A 20,560-nucleotide genomic window follows, 5' to 3' on the forward strand; every position below is an offset into this window, starting at 1 on the left:
TGTAACAAATCAGAAAGCTCCAGCTGAACCCAAGGATGGAGATGTGCTGCTTGGATTCACCTAACTGCAGTAATCACATTGTTCTGAGTCAGTGCAGTCATGCAGCTGGCAGTTTTCAAAGTCATCAGCAGTTCCACGTAAAAGCAATGGAAGCTTCTGTTTTTCCATTTTTGTTTTTCAGAGAAATGCCAAAGTCAAAAGCTAGGTGCTTATTACAAAGTCTTGCTTTATTATTTTAAATACTGAAAAAAATTGTTTTGTTGTCTTGTGCTTTTTCTGCCCTGAATGCCTTTAAGTAATGAGATTTTTTTTTTAATACTGATTGATTTGCAAGCCCAAAGATAAAACAAAAGTGCAGTTGCATTTTATGAATTGCATCCAAATATACTGAGCACATGAATGTTTCTATAAGAGAATTCCAGGTAAGGATTTAACAATAACTTGTCGTTTTAGCAACCGGAGAGTGATTTTCCTTTCATATACAGCCATTTCACTGTAATGAAGAGTAATATACATCTAGTATGTAATTCAAACCACTTCTGTCTTTTTGGACTAGACTAAAACATAAACATGCTTTCAGAGATCAAGGGTATGTATACATTAACTTTCTTTGTGTAGCAATACAAAGAAAAATTCAATTGACCCATGTGCTTCTGTATTACATTAGGTGTCGTTGGTTGGAGACAGAAACAATATGAACTTCTGAGGGTCCTCAACAAACAGTGTGTTTTATTGTTTGGAACTTTCTTATATAGTGCGTTCAAAACTCCCAGGTTTAGACATCTGATTGGTAGAGATTTTAGCATCACCCAGCTGTTTGGCTATGTCTGCTTTCTCAATTGAACATGATTGGCTGAGGTCCCTGCTTAAGTTCGAAACTAACCTGCACCATCTGGAGACTTGTTTTACTTCTAGGCTGGTTGAGTTTGGGGATCCGATATAGCCAATTTTATTTGGCAGCTACAGGCTAGCTGCAACTGTGACAAATAACCCTTTCGGTTATATTTAAAAATGTGTAAGTGTTCTTTGTTCTCTTCTGCAGGTGCCTGGCAGATAGGATTACAAAGACAGTATGATTTTAATTTGAATGCAGCTTTCTACTTAAGGTGACAAACCTAGCTCCCCCAGCCTGTGGTGTGCCCCATGTATCACTGTAGTTGCAGCATTCAGGTCTAGGAGCTGTGAGGCTAAACCACCAACCTTCCGGCTAGCTTGTCACAAGTTAACTGCTTAGAAGTTACAAAGTTACAACTTAACACCATGAACAATAAACAATTCAACTCAAAACCATTTCAATTAAAAACACACGTCTTTCTGTCACTGACGTCTCCTAAATATTTGAGTTTTGGGGTTTAAGTAGGGTGATGGGTAAATTGTCTTACCATTAATAATCATCTGCTTCTGACAAGCTGTCAACTTGCCAGGTTATGTTGTGAACTGATTGAAAAATATGGGAAAAACATGAGAACATGAGAGTGCCCAAGACTTTTGAGGGGGCCCACCCAACACCTCCTCCCCCTTCTTTATTTCAACAACCACAACAGGAACAAAACATGGACCTTTGAATAAAATCAATAAAGTGAAACTTAAAACTGCTTATGTGCTTTACTATCACTCAGGGTCCAGTGTCTTTCCTTGCCAGTCAAGGCCATAGTTTGGCCAGAACTAAGACCTAGACTGGGAAGACCTGATGGTACATCTTTCCCACCAGTCAAAGCCACAGCTTGGCCAGAGCTGAGACAGGGAGGGTTTCCCTATCATATCTTTAAAATAAGTCTTTCTCTTAGCTAGATCATTAATGATATTATAAAGAAGTTGTAAATAACTATAACTATACAAATATATATACAATTATTTTGAAAGTACTGTTGCCCTGAAAACTCAACTTCTGAGCTTGCTGACATAGTTTTCTAAGACTTTCCCAGGACAGTAACTGTAAACATAGATATGTGTACATTCTTTCTGTTACACGTCTTACGATGGACATCTCTCATGGCCAGTGGAGTGGGAAAGTGTTATCCTGACCATCCAATCCCTGGCCGTGGTCAGAAGCCTATAAATCCTGGGAGGAAAAATAAACTCTCTCTTCCTTTTACCACACCTCGACCTGTGTCCATGTGATCTACTCATCTCTAGCAACAACAAAGTACCATTTATCTTTTTGTTGCAAACAAACCAATTTAAAACTATCAAAGGAAATACCACTTTGTCTCAGGTTTTGCAGGTTACATTTTGGTATATAATTCAAAATTACATATCTTTGTGTTCTAAGGGTCTCATAGATGGTTCAAGGTATATATTTGGAGCTTTTGGATTTCTTTCGTGAAGACCTTTTTGCTTGGTTGTGATCTTAGCTAATTATTTGATAGGTTGATACAATGTTAATAACATCATTCAGTTCTACTGCAGAATCTCTTTGTAAAGTCACCATATAAAGAACAGAGCACAAAATCAGCTAGGTTTTGTGTGTCTATAAATATAGATAATTGTAATATAAAATATATTACAATTACTATAAATAAACTATAATTATTATATTACAATTATTTTTAAAAAAGTATAGATTTGTATGTATATAACCATAAATAGATATAGATAATTGTAATAAGAGAATAGAGATGAAAAAGTGAATAATTTTTTTATTAAAAGACACTTATGAAGTTGTTTCTTGAGGTTGGAAGAAATTAATTTACTCTTACATAGTTATTGTATTATCACTAGTATGTTTTAAAACATCGCTTAATGGCAGTAGTGTAAATAATGAGCCTTTTCCTTTTGTTAAGAGTTTTGAAATTGAGTTAGTCAGTGAAAATTAAAAAAAAAAAGGAAGATGAGAATTTATTTATCATGTCAGGGTCACCAGACATTAGGGTTCGTTGGTTGGAGACAGAAACAACATGAACTCCCAAGGGTCCTGAACAAAGAGCATGTTTTATTGTCCAGAACCTTCCTATATAGTGTGTTCAAAACTCCCATGTCTAGACAACTGATTGGTTGCGATTTTGCTGTTTGGCTGTGTCTGCTTTCTCAATTGAACAGGATTGGCTGAGGTCCCTGCTTGGGTTTGAACCTAACCAATACCTGCACCATCTGGGGACTTGTTTTACTTCTAGGCTGGTTGAGTTTGGGGATCTGATATAGCCAAATTTATTTGATAGCTACATGCTAGTCGCAACTGTTACACTTCTGAAGAATCTAAAAGTCCATTGATTTTGGTGTATCTATTTCTTAAATACTGTTATCTGTGCTGATTATGCAGGCTGAGTTGTAAAAGATGTAGGATGAAGCCAAATATCTTTCTGTAAATAAATAGCTTTATATTCTGCTCTTGATCTTCTCTGCAGATAGTTTTTCATATTGTAGTTATATGTTATGCTATAGCGTGGGAGAAAAAGCTAAAGATAGAAATATAGTTCAGTCTTAGCACATTTTGCCCTTCTATTAACAGTTGTCATTATATAAAACATCCAGAATAACTGAAGAATCAAAATGAAGTGGGCAAAATAGCTGCACAGAATTATTTGACCAATTGACTGTAAAAATGGTTTATGATGAGCACAAGGGAGAATACATTTGATTATGACAGACAGATTTATTTTCCATAGCTGAGATTTTCATCCATGTAATATAAAAATCTGAAAACAGACACCAGTTGCATACTGTTGCTATTACCCCAGTATGTAGCTGTGTATTTTTCACCCTTCTAAGCAATGTTAGTATCCTTCCCATTAAAATACAAAATGAAATGAAAACCCAAAAACTACACTACAAAACCAGGAAGCTAAAAGGAGATTTAAAGTTTTCTAATAACTGAGAGAAAAGGTTACTACTAATTATTAGATCATAGAAATGCATAATTTGTTGAACATTTCAGACAAGGTAACTATTATAATTTACATTGATTTTTCTCTTAATATATAAATGAATAGAAAATGACCTGAAAGCTAAAGCAGACTTTTCACTGGATCCTAAGATGAAGGGGTAGGTAATATTCCTGTTTAAAGGAAAACTTTCTTCCACAGAATTAAACACTCTTCTAAGGTGTTTCTCCACTCCTATAGTTTTGACAAAATATATTTAAAGAACAGGAAAATGGAAGATGGATTAGGAACCTGTCCTTCTGTTTCACCCATTGGAAATCTAAACACGCTGAACAGGTGACATTTTTCTGAGTTTGTTGAGTAAGTCCTCTTGCATGTTGTTTATGCCTAGAAATGCACCTGTGCAAGGGAGTCCTCTCTCTTATATTCCCGTACAAAGTCCTTCAGTGTGAGACAGGATATGAATAAATTTTGCTCTAAATGCCAAATACGTGATTTTGTAATCAATGCATCTCAGCAATGTCTTGTGCCTGATGTGTTTACTGTCCTAAGGCACAGAAAGTTCTCTACCAAGAAGATTTTAGTTACTCTGGCTCCCAAGTATTCCCAAGTATCGTGACAAATGACAGTGTGGTTCTGGTACGAAAACTTTAAAAATTGCATTGCAGGATTGTGGATTTGGTGTTTTCAGTTACTGTATGAACAATGTTAAATTTACGCTTCCAGTAGCCAAAACCGTGTCTGCTCTTCTCTCACACCGTGTTTGCTGTACATGAGAGTGGAAATACAGAGTGTGTGCACTGACTCACACAAGGGCAGACACAGGCACTGACCTGACTCTGCCATCCTCGTCTCTATTTGTCATAAATAAAAACCCCAATGTTCAACTTACATGTTCTTGTTCCAATCCCAGTTTAGGTCCCTGGATAAGGGGTTTGGTGTTGTAAGCCCCAAAAGGGTTCACTGGTAAGAAATTTGTACTTGTTTTATCCTTGCATTTGTACCCCCACCCCTTATTCCCTTTCAACCCGTCAGGTAATTTAGCCACTGCTACCCAGGACGAATTTCTGCATTTCCCATAAAGACTTGCACACGGGTGCATATTAAAATCATATTACCACCTGGGAGTGAAGACAACCCTGGACGATGAGCCACTCTCGAGGAACATCTGGAGGACCACACTGTGGAGGCAGTGGGGACCTGGGGAAACTGGGTGCACCAATCTCGGTCTGACAAGCTGGTCTCCATGACCTGGGCGGGACTCGAGAGGGAAGACACCCTTGGACTTTTGAGCCTAAGACAGAATGTCTGAGCCATCCCGGCGAGGATAAAGGGTCCCGTCCTGCCGACAATGGATGACGACGAGCCTGTGTGGTTGTCGACGTCGACCCCGGGGAGCAGCGATGGTGGCTCGCACCCCATCTAGAATAGGCCCACCTCTAGGCCTAGTTCTCTCTAGTAAAGGTTTGTTAAAGGGAGCAGAAGGTCTCCTGGCTTTTTTTTTTTTTTATGTCATGTTGATCTCTAATCTCCATTATAAGGTCCTCCGTAACGCCCGTGCCCTTGGCAGCAGCTCTCCCGCCGAGACCCGGAGCCCCGCTCTCCCTGCACGCCGACTGTATCTCCACCGGCCCCGGCATCACTGCCACAGCGGCACACTGTGCTAGCCCCGGAACACGGCGCTTCCCGCAGCTTTCCTGGCGCGCAGGGAGTTAATCGGGCCCGGGGCGGGGCGGTGCCGCCGTTGGCGGGAGGTGCCTCGGCCGGGCGTCCCGTAGCCCGACTGGGAACAGCGAGCGGCTTTCCTTGTTTCCCGGCGTCGGATCCCACTGCACCCGGTGAGAACTGCGTCCCGCCGGCCACCCCTGCTGCCCGCGGTCCGCTCCTGGGTGGATGGTGGGGTGTCCGCCGTGTCTCCCACCCCCGACCGCCGGACCGCGGGCGGCGGAGAGTGGGTAGGGAAGGGGAGGCGGCCTGCGCAGGCGTCGGTCCGGTCGAGCGCTCGTTTCGGCGGTGGCGCGGCGTACGGGCGGACGGGACCGCTTGCTCTGTTGGTGGAGCCGGGGAAGCGCTCCGCCAGCAGCGAGGGGACCAGCAGGGTAAAATCAACTTTGCAGTGACGTCAGCTTTTCCTGGTGGTAGATGAACACCAGACGAGCTTTTCCCTGCAGAAACCACTGACTGTGGGCTTCCTTCAAGAATGACAGATTGTGGGAGGAAATGAGAGGTGGCAATTATAGTGGATTCTGCGTGTGTTTAAAGAATCAGTCTGAGGATTTAGATGCTTAGATGAGATATTAGGAAGAAATTGTTCACTATTAGGATGCTGAGACACTGAAACACGTTGCCCAGAGAAATTGTGGAAGCTCCTCTATCCGGTGTTAAAGGACAGACTAGATAGAGCTCTGGGCAACCTGGTCTAGTGAAAGGTGTTCCTGCGCATGGCAGAAGAGTTGGAGCTAGGTGATCCTTTAGGGTTCCTTCCAACCCAAACCATTCTAGGATGTGCACACACCTTAAAATAGGCTGGGCCCTTTCTTTATCTGAGTCCTCTTTGGAGTACATTATTGTTGAACATCAGTTTTATCTTTGGCTGAGGAAGACTTCAGAAACTTTTGACAAGTCTGTAAAAATTTCCATTTGGTTAGACAGTGCAAGAGTTTTGTGGTTTTACATTAACTGGTTGCTTGTCAGCTACTACCTGATTGCTGTCAGGGTCTGCTATGGGAAAGCTGCTTTATGCTTGCTCCTTCCTTCAATTCCTGCCAAGACATCTCCATCTGGGTGCTCTTGGGGGGGGTGGGTATGCCAGACCTTTGGACTGGCAGAACTTTGTTCTCAGCTTTTTGAAGTGTATCATCTGTGATTACCTAGGGGGTCAGAACCTAGAACATATAAAAATCGCGTTGTGAACAAGAGCTGAATCAATATCCTTCGTTTATTTGCATCAATTTTTCTTCTTGCTACATAAAAATCACTTTGCTGTTTCTTCTTCCTAGCTTCTAACTCCTCTATTATTGGGACTTGTGGCACTGTAGGAAAAAATTATGTATTTTTCCTGTAACGTATGTGGTATAATGGTGATGCCCAGTAGTAGCTGACTATACTTCATACTACCATAGTGAAGTGTAGTTGATTATAAATGCAACTTTTATATTTCACCTCGTTGACCATAGATGACCATTGATGGTTTAGTATACCTAGTACATGTGAAGTTTGATAAGGTTGATATTTTGAATGAAGAAAACAAATTGCCCTTTATAAATTTTAATACATTTCCATTATTCGGTGGCTTTTAACAGGCAAGTCTCTTTGTTTATTTTGTTAGGTTGTGCACTTCATTAGAAATTCACATATGATGTAATTCTGTTGCAAGACCTATTTCTTTTTGTTTCCTTGTGGTGTAATCCTGGGGTTTTTAAGGATTACAGTCCTGTCTCTGGTATAATCGCTGTACTGTCAGACCTTTCTTAATGGATGGTAGAGCAAAACTTTGTGATTCAATACTTCCCATAAGGGCATTCCCAGAAATTACCAACTTTGGCATGTAGCCTTAGTTGCTTCTGAAAATAATAATAAATTAATCATTCTATAATTATAATTCTGTCTTTGGGCCAGCGTGAAAGCCTCAGTGATACATTTGCCTATTTAAATGTAAAGAAGAATGCAGAAAGGAGAAGGTTTTGCATATAGCTTAAGGTAATGGATCAGAAAAAAAAGTATTCAGGATAGATGACAAACTGGAGAGCTGTGGCTTTTTGAAGTCATGTTTAAGTTTTATATTCCTTGCTTTATGCTGGAGAAAGGAGTGCTTTTAAGGTTAGAAGGAGATGTTTAATGAGGAGGATATTATGAATGAGATGCTTCCTGGACTCAGGTTTCAGGCATCTGACAGCTGGAGCTGAGCTTTGGAGACCTTCTGGAACCAAAAGTGGAAGGGGACTAAAGCTGGTTCAGCAGTCACTGTTGGTGTGGGAGGTATGGAAGAAATAGGGTGAGTTAGTTAGCAATGAGATTTGCCTCTCTGTTGCTGGTGAACCTGCAGCTGTTCATACCACAGAACAGAGGTAGTGGTGAAGTGGGGGTTGCAATATCAAGGGATTAATTTAGGCTTTAGGGCTTTGAAAGTCGTGATGTTCAGCTGTAAAAATTGTAGGTGCTCATTTTGCTCTTCAGTTATAAAAACTAGTGTGGCTGGATTATTTGGATTAATATTAATGGTAATTATCATCAATATAGAAGGTTTCTCTCTCTGTTAATGCTTCCAGCTTTACAGAGGGGACTATTCTGATGCACTATATATATATATATATATATATATGTATGTTTTTCTTTTAAATATAATTCTAGGTATAAAACATACATGGCTCCTGGTTCCTCAAATGAGAAGAAAACTGATGATGGACAGGCTTCAAAGTAAGATTCAGAAATTAATTATTTTGTCCAAGTTTACACTTAAACTTCCTTCCCAAACTCATTACACACCCATTTAGTTTAAGGAAAAGTTTATGATAATAATGCCAAGTATCCAGTAGCAGCTCTTTTGACAATTGTATGCTTTATTGCTTTACCACACCTATACAGAGGACTTTGCTGGCTAGCCATTTTAACTTCTCTCAACAGTGAATTTTTTCAAACGAGGGTGATGTTTATATATTTTTTTATTTTAAACCGATGAACTGCAGAAATGTTGACTTTGGTTGCTGCTTCAAGAGTTCAAACAATTATTTCAGTGCACTTCTCTAATCCTTACTTTAGGCTTATTTTACTAAAACCTGCTACATGCCTGTTTAGTCATTGGATTTGTATTTTACTTACACCCTTAGAAGTTGTAGGTGCTTTACAACAGCTTTAGGGAAATAAATTTTCTGCTCCTGTGCTTTGCATGCCAAGGATTTTTATCAGGCAAACTTTGCCTCTCCTGTAAATCTATGGCATTGGTCCTATGTACACATAACAATATGCTGGTTTTTATTGCTCATTTTACCCTGGGGTCCAAGTCTACGATCAGATATGCAGCTGAGCAAGTTGATAACGGCTTCTCACCGTGTTGAGGTGGTGGGTCAGAGATTGCTGTTGGTGGGGTGTGAGATGAAAAGGGTGGAATATAGCTACTGATGAGAAAGGAGGCTGTGTTTTGGTCAGGCATGAGGACAGTGGTGTTGGCACATACCACATGAATTTCCTTGCATTTTTAATAGAGAGCTTTGCCTTTTCTTGATATATTTCCTGGAGAGAAGCTTTTATTGCCAGTGTTCTCATAAAGAAGGAAGTAAATTTTTTTGCTTGCTTGAGGATCTATTGTAAAATTATTTCAAATCATATCCTATCCTATTTGTATATGACAACCATTCCAATGGACAACAGCACAGCCAGATATTGGATCTGCATTAATGAGTCACCCAGTAAATAAATGTAGAGAGTCCCACAAAACTGAACAGGAATAATGCAGGGGAGGAAGCCTGGAAATTCTGCTAATATGAGCTGGTGAATTCCTAGGTTGTCTGTGTCTTCATGACAGGCCATAAATCTGCTCTTTAGTTCTCCTAGAGTCAAACAGGTCTCTTGGAAGGAAGAACAAAGGCAGCCAAAGCCTTTGGTTCCACCTCAGACAGGATTTGTATGAAGACAGGCAAATGGGGCCCCATGAGAGGTGGAAGGGAATTCCTACTGAAGGGGTGAATGGACTGGCTGGCTGGGTGGTCAGGTCCTTCAGTTGCTGAAGGTCATTGTGTGTGGTGGGCAGAGACAGATAGGGTGAGTTGGGATGACACCTCTTTCCTTGGTTGTGCAGCTGTTACTGGATAATTAATGATATTGGAGAGAGACCATTAAGAACAGAAGAAATTGCTGTACTCAGAATATCTGGGTTGTAACTATTTGCTTTTTGAGGAACAGTTCAGTGACCTCAGAATGGGCATCTTGGCCACTGTAGTCTTCCTTCATACTGCACAGGAACAGGATAAGGCATAGGAACTATGGGATAGCACTGCCTTCCTGGAGAGGCATTAGAAGGCAGACAAGATGACCTAGTGACCTAGCTCATCTGAAATGGTGCTAAACACCTCTGTTTAGGCTTCAGAGTTGTTCCTGAGTTGTCCTAATGATTTTTTGAATGAAGTCCAGGTAAACTCTTTAGTTTGTCTCGTCTGACAAAGCAGTTTGAATTTGCTGAGCCATACCGTGTCTCCACTGAGCCTTCATTAAGCTATTAAGTCATCTTCTTGTGTCTGGAAGCTATTTAATGCTTGAGTCAATCTCTCAGAAGTGACTTTGAACTAATGGCTGATGTTCTGCTTAAGCTTGTACATATTGTCTAGTCTTTCCTACCTGTTCCAATTGAACTTAAAACATCAAGCACAGAAGGCAGACATTTTATAAATCATTCAGCTTGTTTAGTTAGTCCACTATTGAATTTTCCATGAAGGTGATCCCACAGGCCAAGTAGTTCAAGTTTGCCTCCATGTCCTGTCATTTCCTGTCTATTCAGAGAGATTAATTTTTCTTTTTCGATGTATCATTTCTCTACAAGAAGCCCATAGAAAGAAGTCAATTCTTTTTACCTCTTCCTCTCTTTTTCCCTTTTTCTTGATTTTTTTTTTCACTTCTGTGGTTTTCTCCTTGCTTCAGATTTCCACTCTTTCCTTTTCCAGATACTCTGTACCCTTTTTATCAGTTTCATGCCATAGGGCTTTTTTTTCCCCCTTTCTGTATGACAGAGTAAGACAATTTTCCAGAAATCTAGTTTGTACTTGTCCATAAAGCCCAAATTATCCCATTCTTCTCAGGTGACTGGTGGAGTTTCAGTCAAAACAGAGGTCAAGTTTTCTTTTCAGTTTTGCTATAAATTGCCTCTGCAATATGGTGCGCTATTGCATTTTCCCTGGTCTTGTTCCCATTGTTCTACTCACCATAAAGACCCATTTGGTTCCCAGCTTTAATACTGTTTAAGATGAAGGTTGCACTGTTGCAAATGCATCCGAACATCTGGGCTTTTCTTCAGCAATTTCATCCTGTGCAATGAATGGAATTTGAAGTGTCATATGTGATATTTTATAGGATGTAAAACAGTTATGAAATTTAGTGTTTCTTTAACACAATGCACAAGGAGCCAAAATAAGGTAGTGCAGGCATTTGTCTGTGTAGCATTTGCCAACTTTTGACTACTTGACTTTGAAGAATTGTCATCTGTTCAATGTATGGGTTTGTATATATTCTATATGTTTCACAATGCTGCTGTCTTGGCAGAGAGAATTATATTCATCTCTGCAACCCTCACCTGGAGAAAATGAAAGAAGACATCCTGTACCATTTTGCTCTTGGGACTGGTACCCATGATTTTCCGACATTGTTTGGGGATGTAAAGGTAAGATGCTTTGCTTTATTCAGCATACCTGAGCTTTTCTGCAGAAGGTGAAAGTGTAGCTGTCTTCAGAACAAGACTAAATGTGTCAGCCTACTAGCAATTGAGGAGTACATGCAAAAGGGGAAAAATTTTGTGGGTTCTTGTTACTTTTGGTATCCAACAAAGCTGGAGTTGTTTTTGACTGTCTCTTTTCATCCAGTAAAAAGGCAAATGCTATAGGCTCTATTCAGATACAACTTCTGTTTGTTGCGTCTTTATGTCAATATTTGTCTTTCATTAGTTTAAACAAGGTGAAGGCATTTGAGTGCCATATAGGCAGTTGAATTTTTTTTCCATAATTCTTCATATCTGGGGATAAATCTGCACTAACTGAAGGCATTTGCATACTCATGTTCTTTGCATGTTCTTTGACATACAGAATCATGCTGTTGATTTTGTTTTGTTCAACTCTGTCCACCCCAGTTTGTGTGTGTTGGAGGAAGTCCTTCCCGGATGAAAGCTTTTATCGCCTACATAGCAGAGGAGCTGGGGCTTGGGAGCCCCGGGTGTGACTACCCCAACATCTGTGCAGGCACTGACCGCTACGCAATGTACAAAGTAGGGCCCATTTTGTCTGTCAGTGTAAGTACTGCCCCTCGTCTGACACGGGACACGGTTTTGATGCTGTTCAGAGCAGAACATTTGAATGCATGTTTCTTCTAAATACTTCTCAGTCCAAATCAAGCTGCTTAAAACAGTGCAGTCAGCTAATTAAGGATTCCTCTTTAGCCCTTTTTTGTAAGAAGGAAAATCTCCAATACCTTTGCTCCTTCTTGCATCCTTTTTCCTCAGTGTACCATTGAGGTGTTGCAGGAATGGCTTTATAGATTTTTTTTAGCAGTTACTGTTGCCTCATCCCTGTCCTGTACCCTGAAAATTGGTGGAAAACCGTCACTTGGTGCATGTGGAGTATTGGAAAAAATGTCTGTATCACACCCAGAGCTGTGTATCTGTAATGGCACTGTCAAATGTGCTTAAGAGTAGCATTCCATGGGACTGGCACTGCCAACCCATGTATGCATTTTAAAGAAATTTTTAGCTTTAATTTGTAAATAGAATTATGTGCTTCAATTGCAATTGCAAATCTGTAGTATTATTTTCCAGGCTTTCTTGTGAGCTGTAATTATCATAATATTGTACAAGCTAATGTGGACTTATGTTTGTTGAATGTCAGGACTAAATCATGGTGTCTGTGTTTTGAAAAAAAAATTAGCTTAATTATTCACTAGCACTTCAGATTGGTGAAAAATCAGAGCGGGGTTTTTCTTGTCTTTAGGAAATGCTCCATGATGAAGTGCATTAGTCAGCTCTTCGGAAAGGACACTCTTTATACTTTTGAGAGTGTAAATGTTTTGTAATTTATGATTTTTAGAATTACTGTACTTCATCCACAGTCTGCCAAAGCTAGTGGGAGTCTATTTGTAGGCCCTTTCAGTATCTTTCTGTAGGCGCAGAGGTTGGGGGTTTTGTGGGAGTGAGTTAGGTGGCCTTTGGGAAAACAGTATCAGGCAGGAGATAATGTCCACCTGCTTCTTCCATATATATTTTGTACTGTTTGTGTGAATGTGGAATATTAATTTATGTTTCCTTTTCAGCATGGTATGGGCATTCCTTCTATTTCAATCATGTTGCACGAGCTGATCAAACTGCTGTATCATGCCAAGTGTTCTGACATAACCATAATTCGCATTGGCACCTCTGGTGGAATAGGTATTTCCCTTCTTGATTTCTTTCTTTCTTTCTGCAAACCAAAGTATATTTGCAGGAGAATAAAGCATTGCTCTGCATGCAAGATATTAATGGTCAGAACAGTTTTCCACAGGCGATGCATCATTTTTTTTCTGTAATTTTGAAAACAAATGCAACATCTGCTTTTGCAAAGAAAAAATGCACTTAAAGATCTGACAATGTGAGAAGGATGTTCCTGTCCTGTATGGAAAATATAAGAAAGAAGTGAAAAAATAAAAAAATAATTATTTCAGAAAATATTTGTAATAATAAACCGAAGTAGCTAGGCATGGACAAAAAATTATCGTGGTGGATTCAGAGGCAAAAATTGCCACCTTTAAAAGAAGCAGGGTTGGGTCAAGATGTATGTTTTGTGTATCTGGAAACCACTTGTTAACTGCAATATGAAGATATATCTATTTCCTTTTTCTGCAGGTCTGGAGCCAGGCTCAGTTGTTATAACTAGACAGTCTGTAGATGCCACCTTCAAACCTCAGTTGGAACAGGTTGTTCTGGGAAAGACAGTAATTCGCAGCACTAACCTGGATGAACAGCTGGCTAAGGAGCTGATGCAGTGCAGTAAAGAAATCGGTCAGTTCAATACAGTCATTGGAAACACCATGTGCACTTTGGATTTCTATGAAGGTAAGGCTGGTAATAGACCAACAGAAAAGTATTGGTAAGCAGCGATAGATAAATATTGAATACTATATTAACATTAAGCTTGCAGTTCACTAACAGAACTCATTCCCTTCTCTGGCTTGTCTCACAAATCTCAATTAATCTATTTTTCATCTATGTAAAATCAAGCACTTTACTTAGCAGTTTGCTGTATCAAACTTTTAATTTTGTGGAGATTTCTCCCCAGCTTTAATAAATCCTCTGAAGTATATATAGTCTATTATACACTTCTCAGGTACCTGTCAGATACGTTTGTCACAAAATTTATGTGCTTTATTGAAGCATCCTAGGGGATTAGAGGAGTGAGAATTATTTGTAACTTGTTTAGGGTTGGTCTTCTTTGCTCTGGTTAAGTACCTAAAATAAATATTCTCTGAAAAGAGGATTTGGACTTGTTTCAATTTGAGCAAAGCAGTGATCAGGCAACCAAATATAATATTTTGCTGAGTTGTGTCAGTGCTGCCATGTAGGAGACACAAACCTGCAAGGCCTATTTTGGATAAACATACAGGCTTCAGGTGCTTTTCTGATCTCTTAAATCTAGATGTTCATTCAGAAACACCTTTCAAACCTTGTGAGGACAGACTGTAAGTGGCACCTGATCCCACTGTCTGTCTGTTGCTGAATAGGTGACAAATTATCTTTATTATAGTGCTCCAGTTTGGGCAGATGCACACACTGTCAGTTCGTGTATCTCAGGCACCAACCACAGGTGTAAGCAACACTAAAACAAGTGTCAGGGCTGTTTTCAACTCATACAGCAAAAGCTGAGAACAGGACCAAGGACATTAATTTAGGAGTACATCTTCCAAACCCAAGAATATATTGAGCAAAATACAGTATAAATCAACTCTAATGTACTTGACCTGCTGCTGTCTTGTCTGTAGGTAATATTCTTGAATAATTTGACTAGAAAATTTCTCAAAATTTACAATATTAGCTACTTAGCTTAAGAGACTACATCTCTTACCTCAGAAAGTCTGTAAGTAATAAAATGTTCATCCTTTTAAGGCAGAAACAGGAAAGCATTTTTAAGCCTGGTGGTTTTTTTAGACAGTGATTAAACATATTTAAAAATGCAGCCCTTCCATATATCCTTTCTTGTGGAATTTTGATACTTGTTGTACATGCGAGAACATACATTTTTCTGTTTATGAATTTGAAGACTAATTAAATTACCATGAATCACATTATAAAGAATACAAATAATATGTATACGCTCTAGCAATAGCTAGGAATCACTTTGTCCTATTTGTCTTGTGCACAAAAATAAAAACTAGTAGTCTAGTAAAAGTACTACTAGTAGTAAAAGCTGAACACTGCATGGAGGAAACTGTAATAACTGAGTTTTCAAAAATGAATTTGCTCTGTGACTTCACTCTGAAATGTTCTACAAAATTACTTTCTAGGACAGGGCAGGTTGGATGGTGCAATCTGCTTATATGATGAAGAAGAAAAACTGCAGTATTTGAAGAATGCTTATGAGTCTGGTGTCAGAAACATTGAGATGGAGTCTTCTGTATTTGCTGCAATGTGTAATCTCAGTGGTGTCAAAGGTAATCTAACTTAGTCACTTTATCCAGGCTATAGGAAATTTTCTGTATTGCAGGGGATTTGTGGCTAAAACTGCAGAGGAATAGGTTAACATACCTTCTGCACATATGCATGTATATAAAAGATATTTCTGCTTATAATTTTGTTGCTATGATTTTTTTGATTTGTGTCACAATTTATCACAATTCCTCACACTGTTTTTACACCGTTTACTTCTGTCATTTGCTATTCCAGGCCATGGCAAACCTGTAAGTCATTAAAGTACCTAATTACCTTATGGCAATCATTTGTTTTCTCCAGTATCTTTTGAAGTTTACAGAAAGCAATTGCTTAGTTTAACCAGTCAGGTGATTCTCACATCTATATATATGTAACTATACTCAGTTGCTATACTTTCATATCAAATGGAACACATAATTATTTTCTGTAGACTTAAGAATGTGATTCTTAAACATTTGAGGATGTTTAGTAGCATCATGAATAAACCATTCCAAATCATAAAATGAGTTAATTTTTTTTTATGCATGCTAAGTAAAAAAGGGCAATTACAAATAATGTAATAGTGACTTTCTTATCGTATTAACTGTCTTCTTTGGCTTTCCTTAGCAAGGAATATGCTGATTTAAAACACTGATGTTTCTCAAACCCCTTTAAGCTCGAGGAGGTCAAAATGATGAAATACAAGCAAAAAGGCCAATGGTTATATCAAACACACTCAGTTCTTATTGGCTTGAATGGGATTAAAAACCCAACCAGTACTATCCCATGGCAATTCAGTAGGCCTTTTGCTGTCTCTGCTTTGTAGGTCTGTAATGTGTGTTTACTGTTTGTGCTCTGCAAATTGCCACTGGCAGAAATTCCAGACAGAGCAGAGTTATAGGGTTGAGTGATAGACCTGAGCTTGAGTGAAAGGAGGGGTTTTGGCTTTGGGGCTCTGAATACTGAAAGGCAGCATATGAACCTGAGATGATTCTTGGGGTCCTCATGTACTTGCAGTGTTCCCTGTCCTGCATGTGGAGGCAGTTTATCTGCTACTTCCTGACAGATGGCACCTACAGCACAGGCACTCCAGTGGAGCCTGTAACTTGTTCTGCTATAACAGTGTGTCAGGTCACTTCATACCAGTCATGTCCTGGATACTTGTGAATTATCAGGAAAGCATAAGAATCGTGATACAACAATAAGTGCAGCTGCCTGAGAGCTCTGGCTGTATTAGTGTAACAAGCAGTTCTCTTAAACTGTTTCTACCTAGTATCATCCACAACATGCTAGTCTCCTAGCATCTCATGGTACTGCACATTCTTTTTTGGGGCTTGTTTTCTCTTGTATTTCTGTTCTTTTAGTGGTTTGTTCAAATGTTTATGCTTTTGGAATGTAAAATGCAAGAGTGTCATTCCTAACTAATGTTGTCTTTTAACTTCTAGCTGCTGTAGTGTGTGTCACTCTTCTGAATCGGCTTGAAGGGGATCAAATCAACAACTCACATGATGTCCTTGTGGAGTACCAGCAGAGGCCGCAGAAGTTAGTGGGATATTTCATTAAGAAAAGTCTTGGGAAAGTATGAAATATCTGTCTCATGTTTTAGAGAAGGAGAAGGCCTTTGTACAGATGGTTATCACTTCTGTGCATTGCAGGTCTTTTGCTTTAGTATAACTTACAGCATTCCATGTGTCAGTGGAAATTAATCATTTATGTCACTGTTCTTTGGGAACTGAATGTACTGAATGGACTTCAGTTAAGTTTTGCTTAGTTATGTATTGCTGGATATAAAACTCACTTTTCTGTGAATTGGAAAGTGGATCTGATGTGAAGGACAAGCCTATGATAATGAAAAGCTTTATTTATCCCTCCTGTAAAAAAAAAAGTAGAGAGAAAATCAACCTTTATTGCTAAGTACATGCATACCAGCAAATTAACTTAATTTTCTTATTGTTATAAAAAAATTATGTAAGTTAAAATTGTCTTTGTTGATTCACTTGTAAAGAAAAATTAAGTGAATTCAGTTTATTTTTTTGCAGACCTTGAGAAATAAACAATACTATTTTAATATATTAAAATTTCATGAAATTGCAAAGTGTGGGACTGAATTTTCTAAGCATTAGGGACTTGACACTGAGCTGTTGAATATCTATACTGTCTAGATACTGATCCAATATTAGCAATAATATTGCTAATAAAAAGCAAATAGCAATATTTTACCTAAAGAATTGAATCAATACCCAGAAAATATTTATTCATTGAGTAATTTTGCATTCAAGTACTAGCAATCATTTGTTGAAGCAAGACTCCTACTTATGAAGAGTAACTGAAGTCATTCTGGAGATGCACAGCATGTTCACAGGCCAATATTATGGTAGCCCTTTTTTTCCCCTCGGTTTTACTTTGTTTCTTTTTTTTTTTTTTTAAGGGGTATTCATCTCCATTCTCAGGATGTAACACTCACTGTTGCAAATGGTCCTCAGTTCTTCTGAGGAACTGGAGTATACCTCTTAGCAGTACATGCCATCAAAACCCTTTCTGCAACTGCAGTTTTTTCTACTAACATTGGCCTAAGTGTTTGGGTTTTTTTTAAATCATACTCCTTGGTGCTTTGCTGCTGTGGTTCAAATGTAAATACGTGGTCAGTTAAAGAAAATGTGCTTATCTCTTTTTCTTTTTTTTTTTTTTTCTTTCTTTTCTTTTCTCCCTCTACTGCAGTGAGGGAGGGTCCAGTCCTAGCAGGAGTCACAGGTCAAATAATCTGAATAAGCTTTAAGAACAGTTGTGGCTGACCCAGCAAAATGAGATTTTCTTTGTGAGGATTCTAGTCTGCAATGCTGTTAACAAGCACAAGTGTTAGAACTATAAGAGAGTGATGTTTGTAGCAGGCACAGTCACCAAGTGACAGAGACTGGAAGTAATATGATGAAAACATTAAAGTAGGAAGGGTAACTCATGAACAGAAAACTGCCAATGAGGATTTCATGATTTTTTTCAGCTCGAAAACATATTAGCAACTTTTAGAAAGTTATGATCTAGTCTTCTCTTAATTTTAAGCCCACATTTTCTTATTTATGTGAAGGTAAGTTTTCAGAGAATTTTTTTTTCCCCCTAAGCTTAAGGGAAAGAGGGAGGTGGGAATGGCTTCAAATTTTGTCTGAAGGAGAAAAAAAATCTGTGTTTAACTATACCTGGTGCTTGCCTAGGCATTGTGTGAAGTCTGTGAGGTACTTCGGGAAACATGCAACAAAGCACATCTTTTGTCTTCAAGGTCCTGTTCTCAAAACAGTAACAGGGAGATAAAAATGAGATCACTTCAGTGGGTGCTGCACTCAGTGGTAAAGTAAGTCTTATACCAAATTGACCAGTATGAGTTTGGAGGAGACAGTTTGTTGTTGTACAAGAAATACTTAGTAAGAAGTACCTAAAGAGAAGAAAAAATGCTTTACCTAGAAAACAAACACCTAATGTGACTCTGTGAAGCTCTGGAGAAGCATATTTCTACAGTTGTCCTGGAGGTATGAATCTAAAACGATGTGATTTGTCTTTTTACAGCAAAGACAGAATGAATCTGGAAACTTGTTAGAAAAAAAAATTCTTGAATTATTTTAACAGTGTGTCTTGTCAAATGAAACAAAAAAGTTTTTGTATTTACAGTCAAGTAATATAGGCACTTATTTTCTGAGAACTAATATGAGAACTCTTATGTACTAGGTGTTAAAATATAAATGGTCTTGTGACCTGGCTGAGCTGGAGCTAAGGGTCATGCATTCATGGTTATTGTATTAAATCAATAGCCAAGACCCTGGCATAAGCCTCTGAAAGATGAGTCATTTGCCTTTTGCCTGTATGTCCTTCCTCCTTCCCACTGTTCCTTACGACACTGCTTTTACATTTCTTTCTGCTAAAAGATTTACTTCTGTGCTTCCCAACAGATGGAGTAAAAGGAGTATATGAAAACTTAAAATTAGAAATCAAAGGATACCAAGTATCCTTCTGTTTCTGCTATCCCCCATCCTCTGGTGCTGTGTTCCTAATGCAAGAGGTCACTCTACAGACACATCTGACATGCAGTAAAATACCTTTCCAAACTTCAGAGGAAACTTGTGAGAATGTTAGCTTGATATGAACAATTGTATTTTCCCTAACGACTGCAACTGGACAGGACATAAAGAAATGAGTCACTTGTGTGCATCCAGTCGAGAAGTTACCTTCCTGTAGGTTTTATGAAATATTTACAGGTTTTGCAGGTTTTATATGCAAGTCAATTGTTCAATATTAGTCATTCTTATTTTTTCTGTAGAACATGAATCATGATTCAGAGTGGTTATATTTAAAAAAAACTATACGTGATATTACATATATGTTCAATATTACATAATGCAGTGTCTCCTAGTACATTTACAAATCCCGCAAACACCAGAAACCTATTTAAAATCAGGGGCCTGCTTGAACCACAGTTGTTTCTCTGTGCCACCCTGTACCTAGCAAAATACTATACAATCCATTTAATCCAGGGATCAGAAGAGAAGCAAAGAAGAAGGCAGAAGATTTTAATAGAGTGGACACTGGAAGGGAGAAAAGAATGGTTCTAACAATGGTTCGTTCTGTGATGCATGGTGTTCTGGCCTATACCTACCATTTTGTTTAAGAAATGGTTGAGATCATAATGAAGACAAGCTGTAATGCAATGGTTTTACATTTGTGAGAGACTGAAAAAGAGCAGTAACTCAGATAGTGACTTGAAGGAGTGGATTTTTATTTTTGGCATCTTGATATATTTCAGAGAAGGATTTTCTTTAATGAAAGATGTGAGAAATCCTGAAAAGGAACACTTTGGAATAACCTATGTCCAGAAGTGGCTAGACAACATATGTTTTTATCTGTCCTTTAAAAACCAAGTAAAATAATTCGATAATTTCAGTTAATTAAAAATGCTTTTTAAAAGTTTTTCAGTGCATTGTCAACAGAACTGTTTTTTTTTCAAGTTGGGATCTTAGTATATACTCCTAAATAAAATGTTTATATGGTTGAATCAGGAATTTTTTTAATTTCCATTGAGAAGACAGGTGAAAGAAAACTGAAGCAGCAAACTGGGCTTTGGGGATAGGATCTGCATACAATAACTAAATACAAAGAAGCACAGTAGTGTGATTTGATGTAACTACTATGGCTTGCTACAAGATGTTGAGGTTTCCTTTCCCTGAAAGTTTCTCAGACTTCAAGTGACTAAAAGTAATGTTTTATCTTTCTAAAATAATTAAAATTTATTATTTATTCTAAATAATAATATTTAATAATACATTAATGAAATATTAGTAATAATATTCTAAATAATATTTTTATTCTAAAATAAATACAATTTAATATTATACTCTAGAGTATGGATTAA

General features: G+C 38.4%; 1 protein-coding gene across 3 annotated transcripts; it reads left to right on the top strand.

Annotated features, from left to right (window-relative positions):
• The first annotated feature begins 5,549 nt into the window (after window positions 1-5,549).
• On the top strand, window positions 5,550-17,135 carry UPP1 (uridine phosphorylase 1). Of its 3 annotated transcripts, none has more exons than XM_015618392.3 (8): window positions 5,550-5,659; window positions 8,172-8,237; window positions 11,070-11,187; window positions 11,650-11,808; window positions 12,822-12,936; window positions 13,390-13,599; window positions 15,045-15,191; window positions 16,614-17,135. In XM_015618392.3, the coding sequence occupies exons 2-8, from the start codon at window positions 8,185-8,187 to the stop codon at window positions 16,751-16,753; spliced, it is 942 nt and encodes a 313-aa protein (XP_015473878.1). In that variant the 5' UTR covers window positions 5,550-5,659; window positions 8,172-8,184; the 3' UTR covers window positions 16,754-17,135. The 3 variants fall into 3 exon arrangements, with proteins under 3 accessions (XP_015473878.1, XP_015473879.1, XP_015473880.1); XM_015618394.3 differs by lacking the exon at window positions 5,550-5,659 and adding an exon at window positions 5,854-5,920; XM_015618393.3 differs by lacking the exon at window positions 8,172-8,237 and having other exon boundaries at window positions 5,552-5,659.
• Window positions 17,136-20,560: the final 3,425 nt, after the last annotated feature.

Source organism: Parus major, chromosome 2, assembly GCF_001522545.3.
Source record: "Parus major isolate Abel chromosome 2, Parus_major1.1, whole genome shotgun sequence".
In the NCBI taxonomy this organism is placed as follows: Eukaryota; Metazoa; Chordata; class Aves; order Passeriformes; family Paridae; genus Parus; species Parus major.

What these genes read in the sequence shown, in the direction of transcription:
- UPP1 (XM_015618392.3), top strand. Translation starts at nt 8,185, where the DNA reads ATGGCTCCTGGTTCCTCAAATGAGAAGAAAACTGATGATGGACAGGCT. An exon ending in GGCCCATTTTGTCTGTCAGT is followed by an intron (nt 11,809 to 12,821) that starts GTAAGTACTGCC and finishes TTTCCTTTTCAG; the next exon opens with CATGGTATGGGCATTCCTTC. An exon ending in CACTTTGGATTTCTATGAAG is followed by an intron (nt 13,600 to 15,044) that starts GTAAGGCTGGTA and finishes ATTACTTTCTAG; the next exon opens with GACAGGGCAGGTTGGATGGT.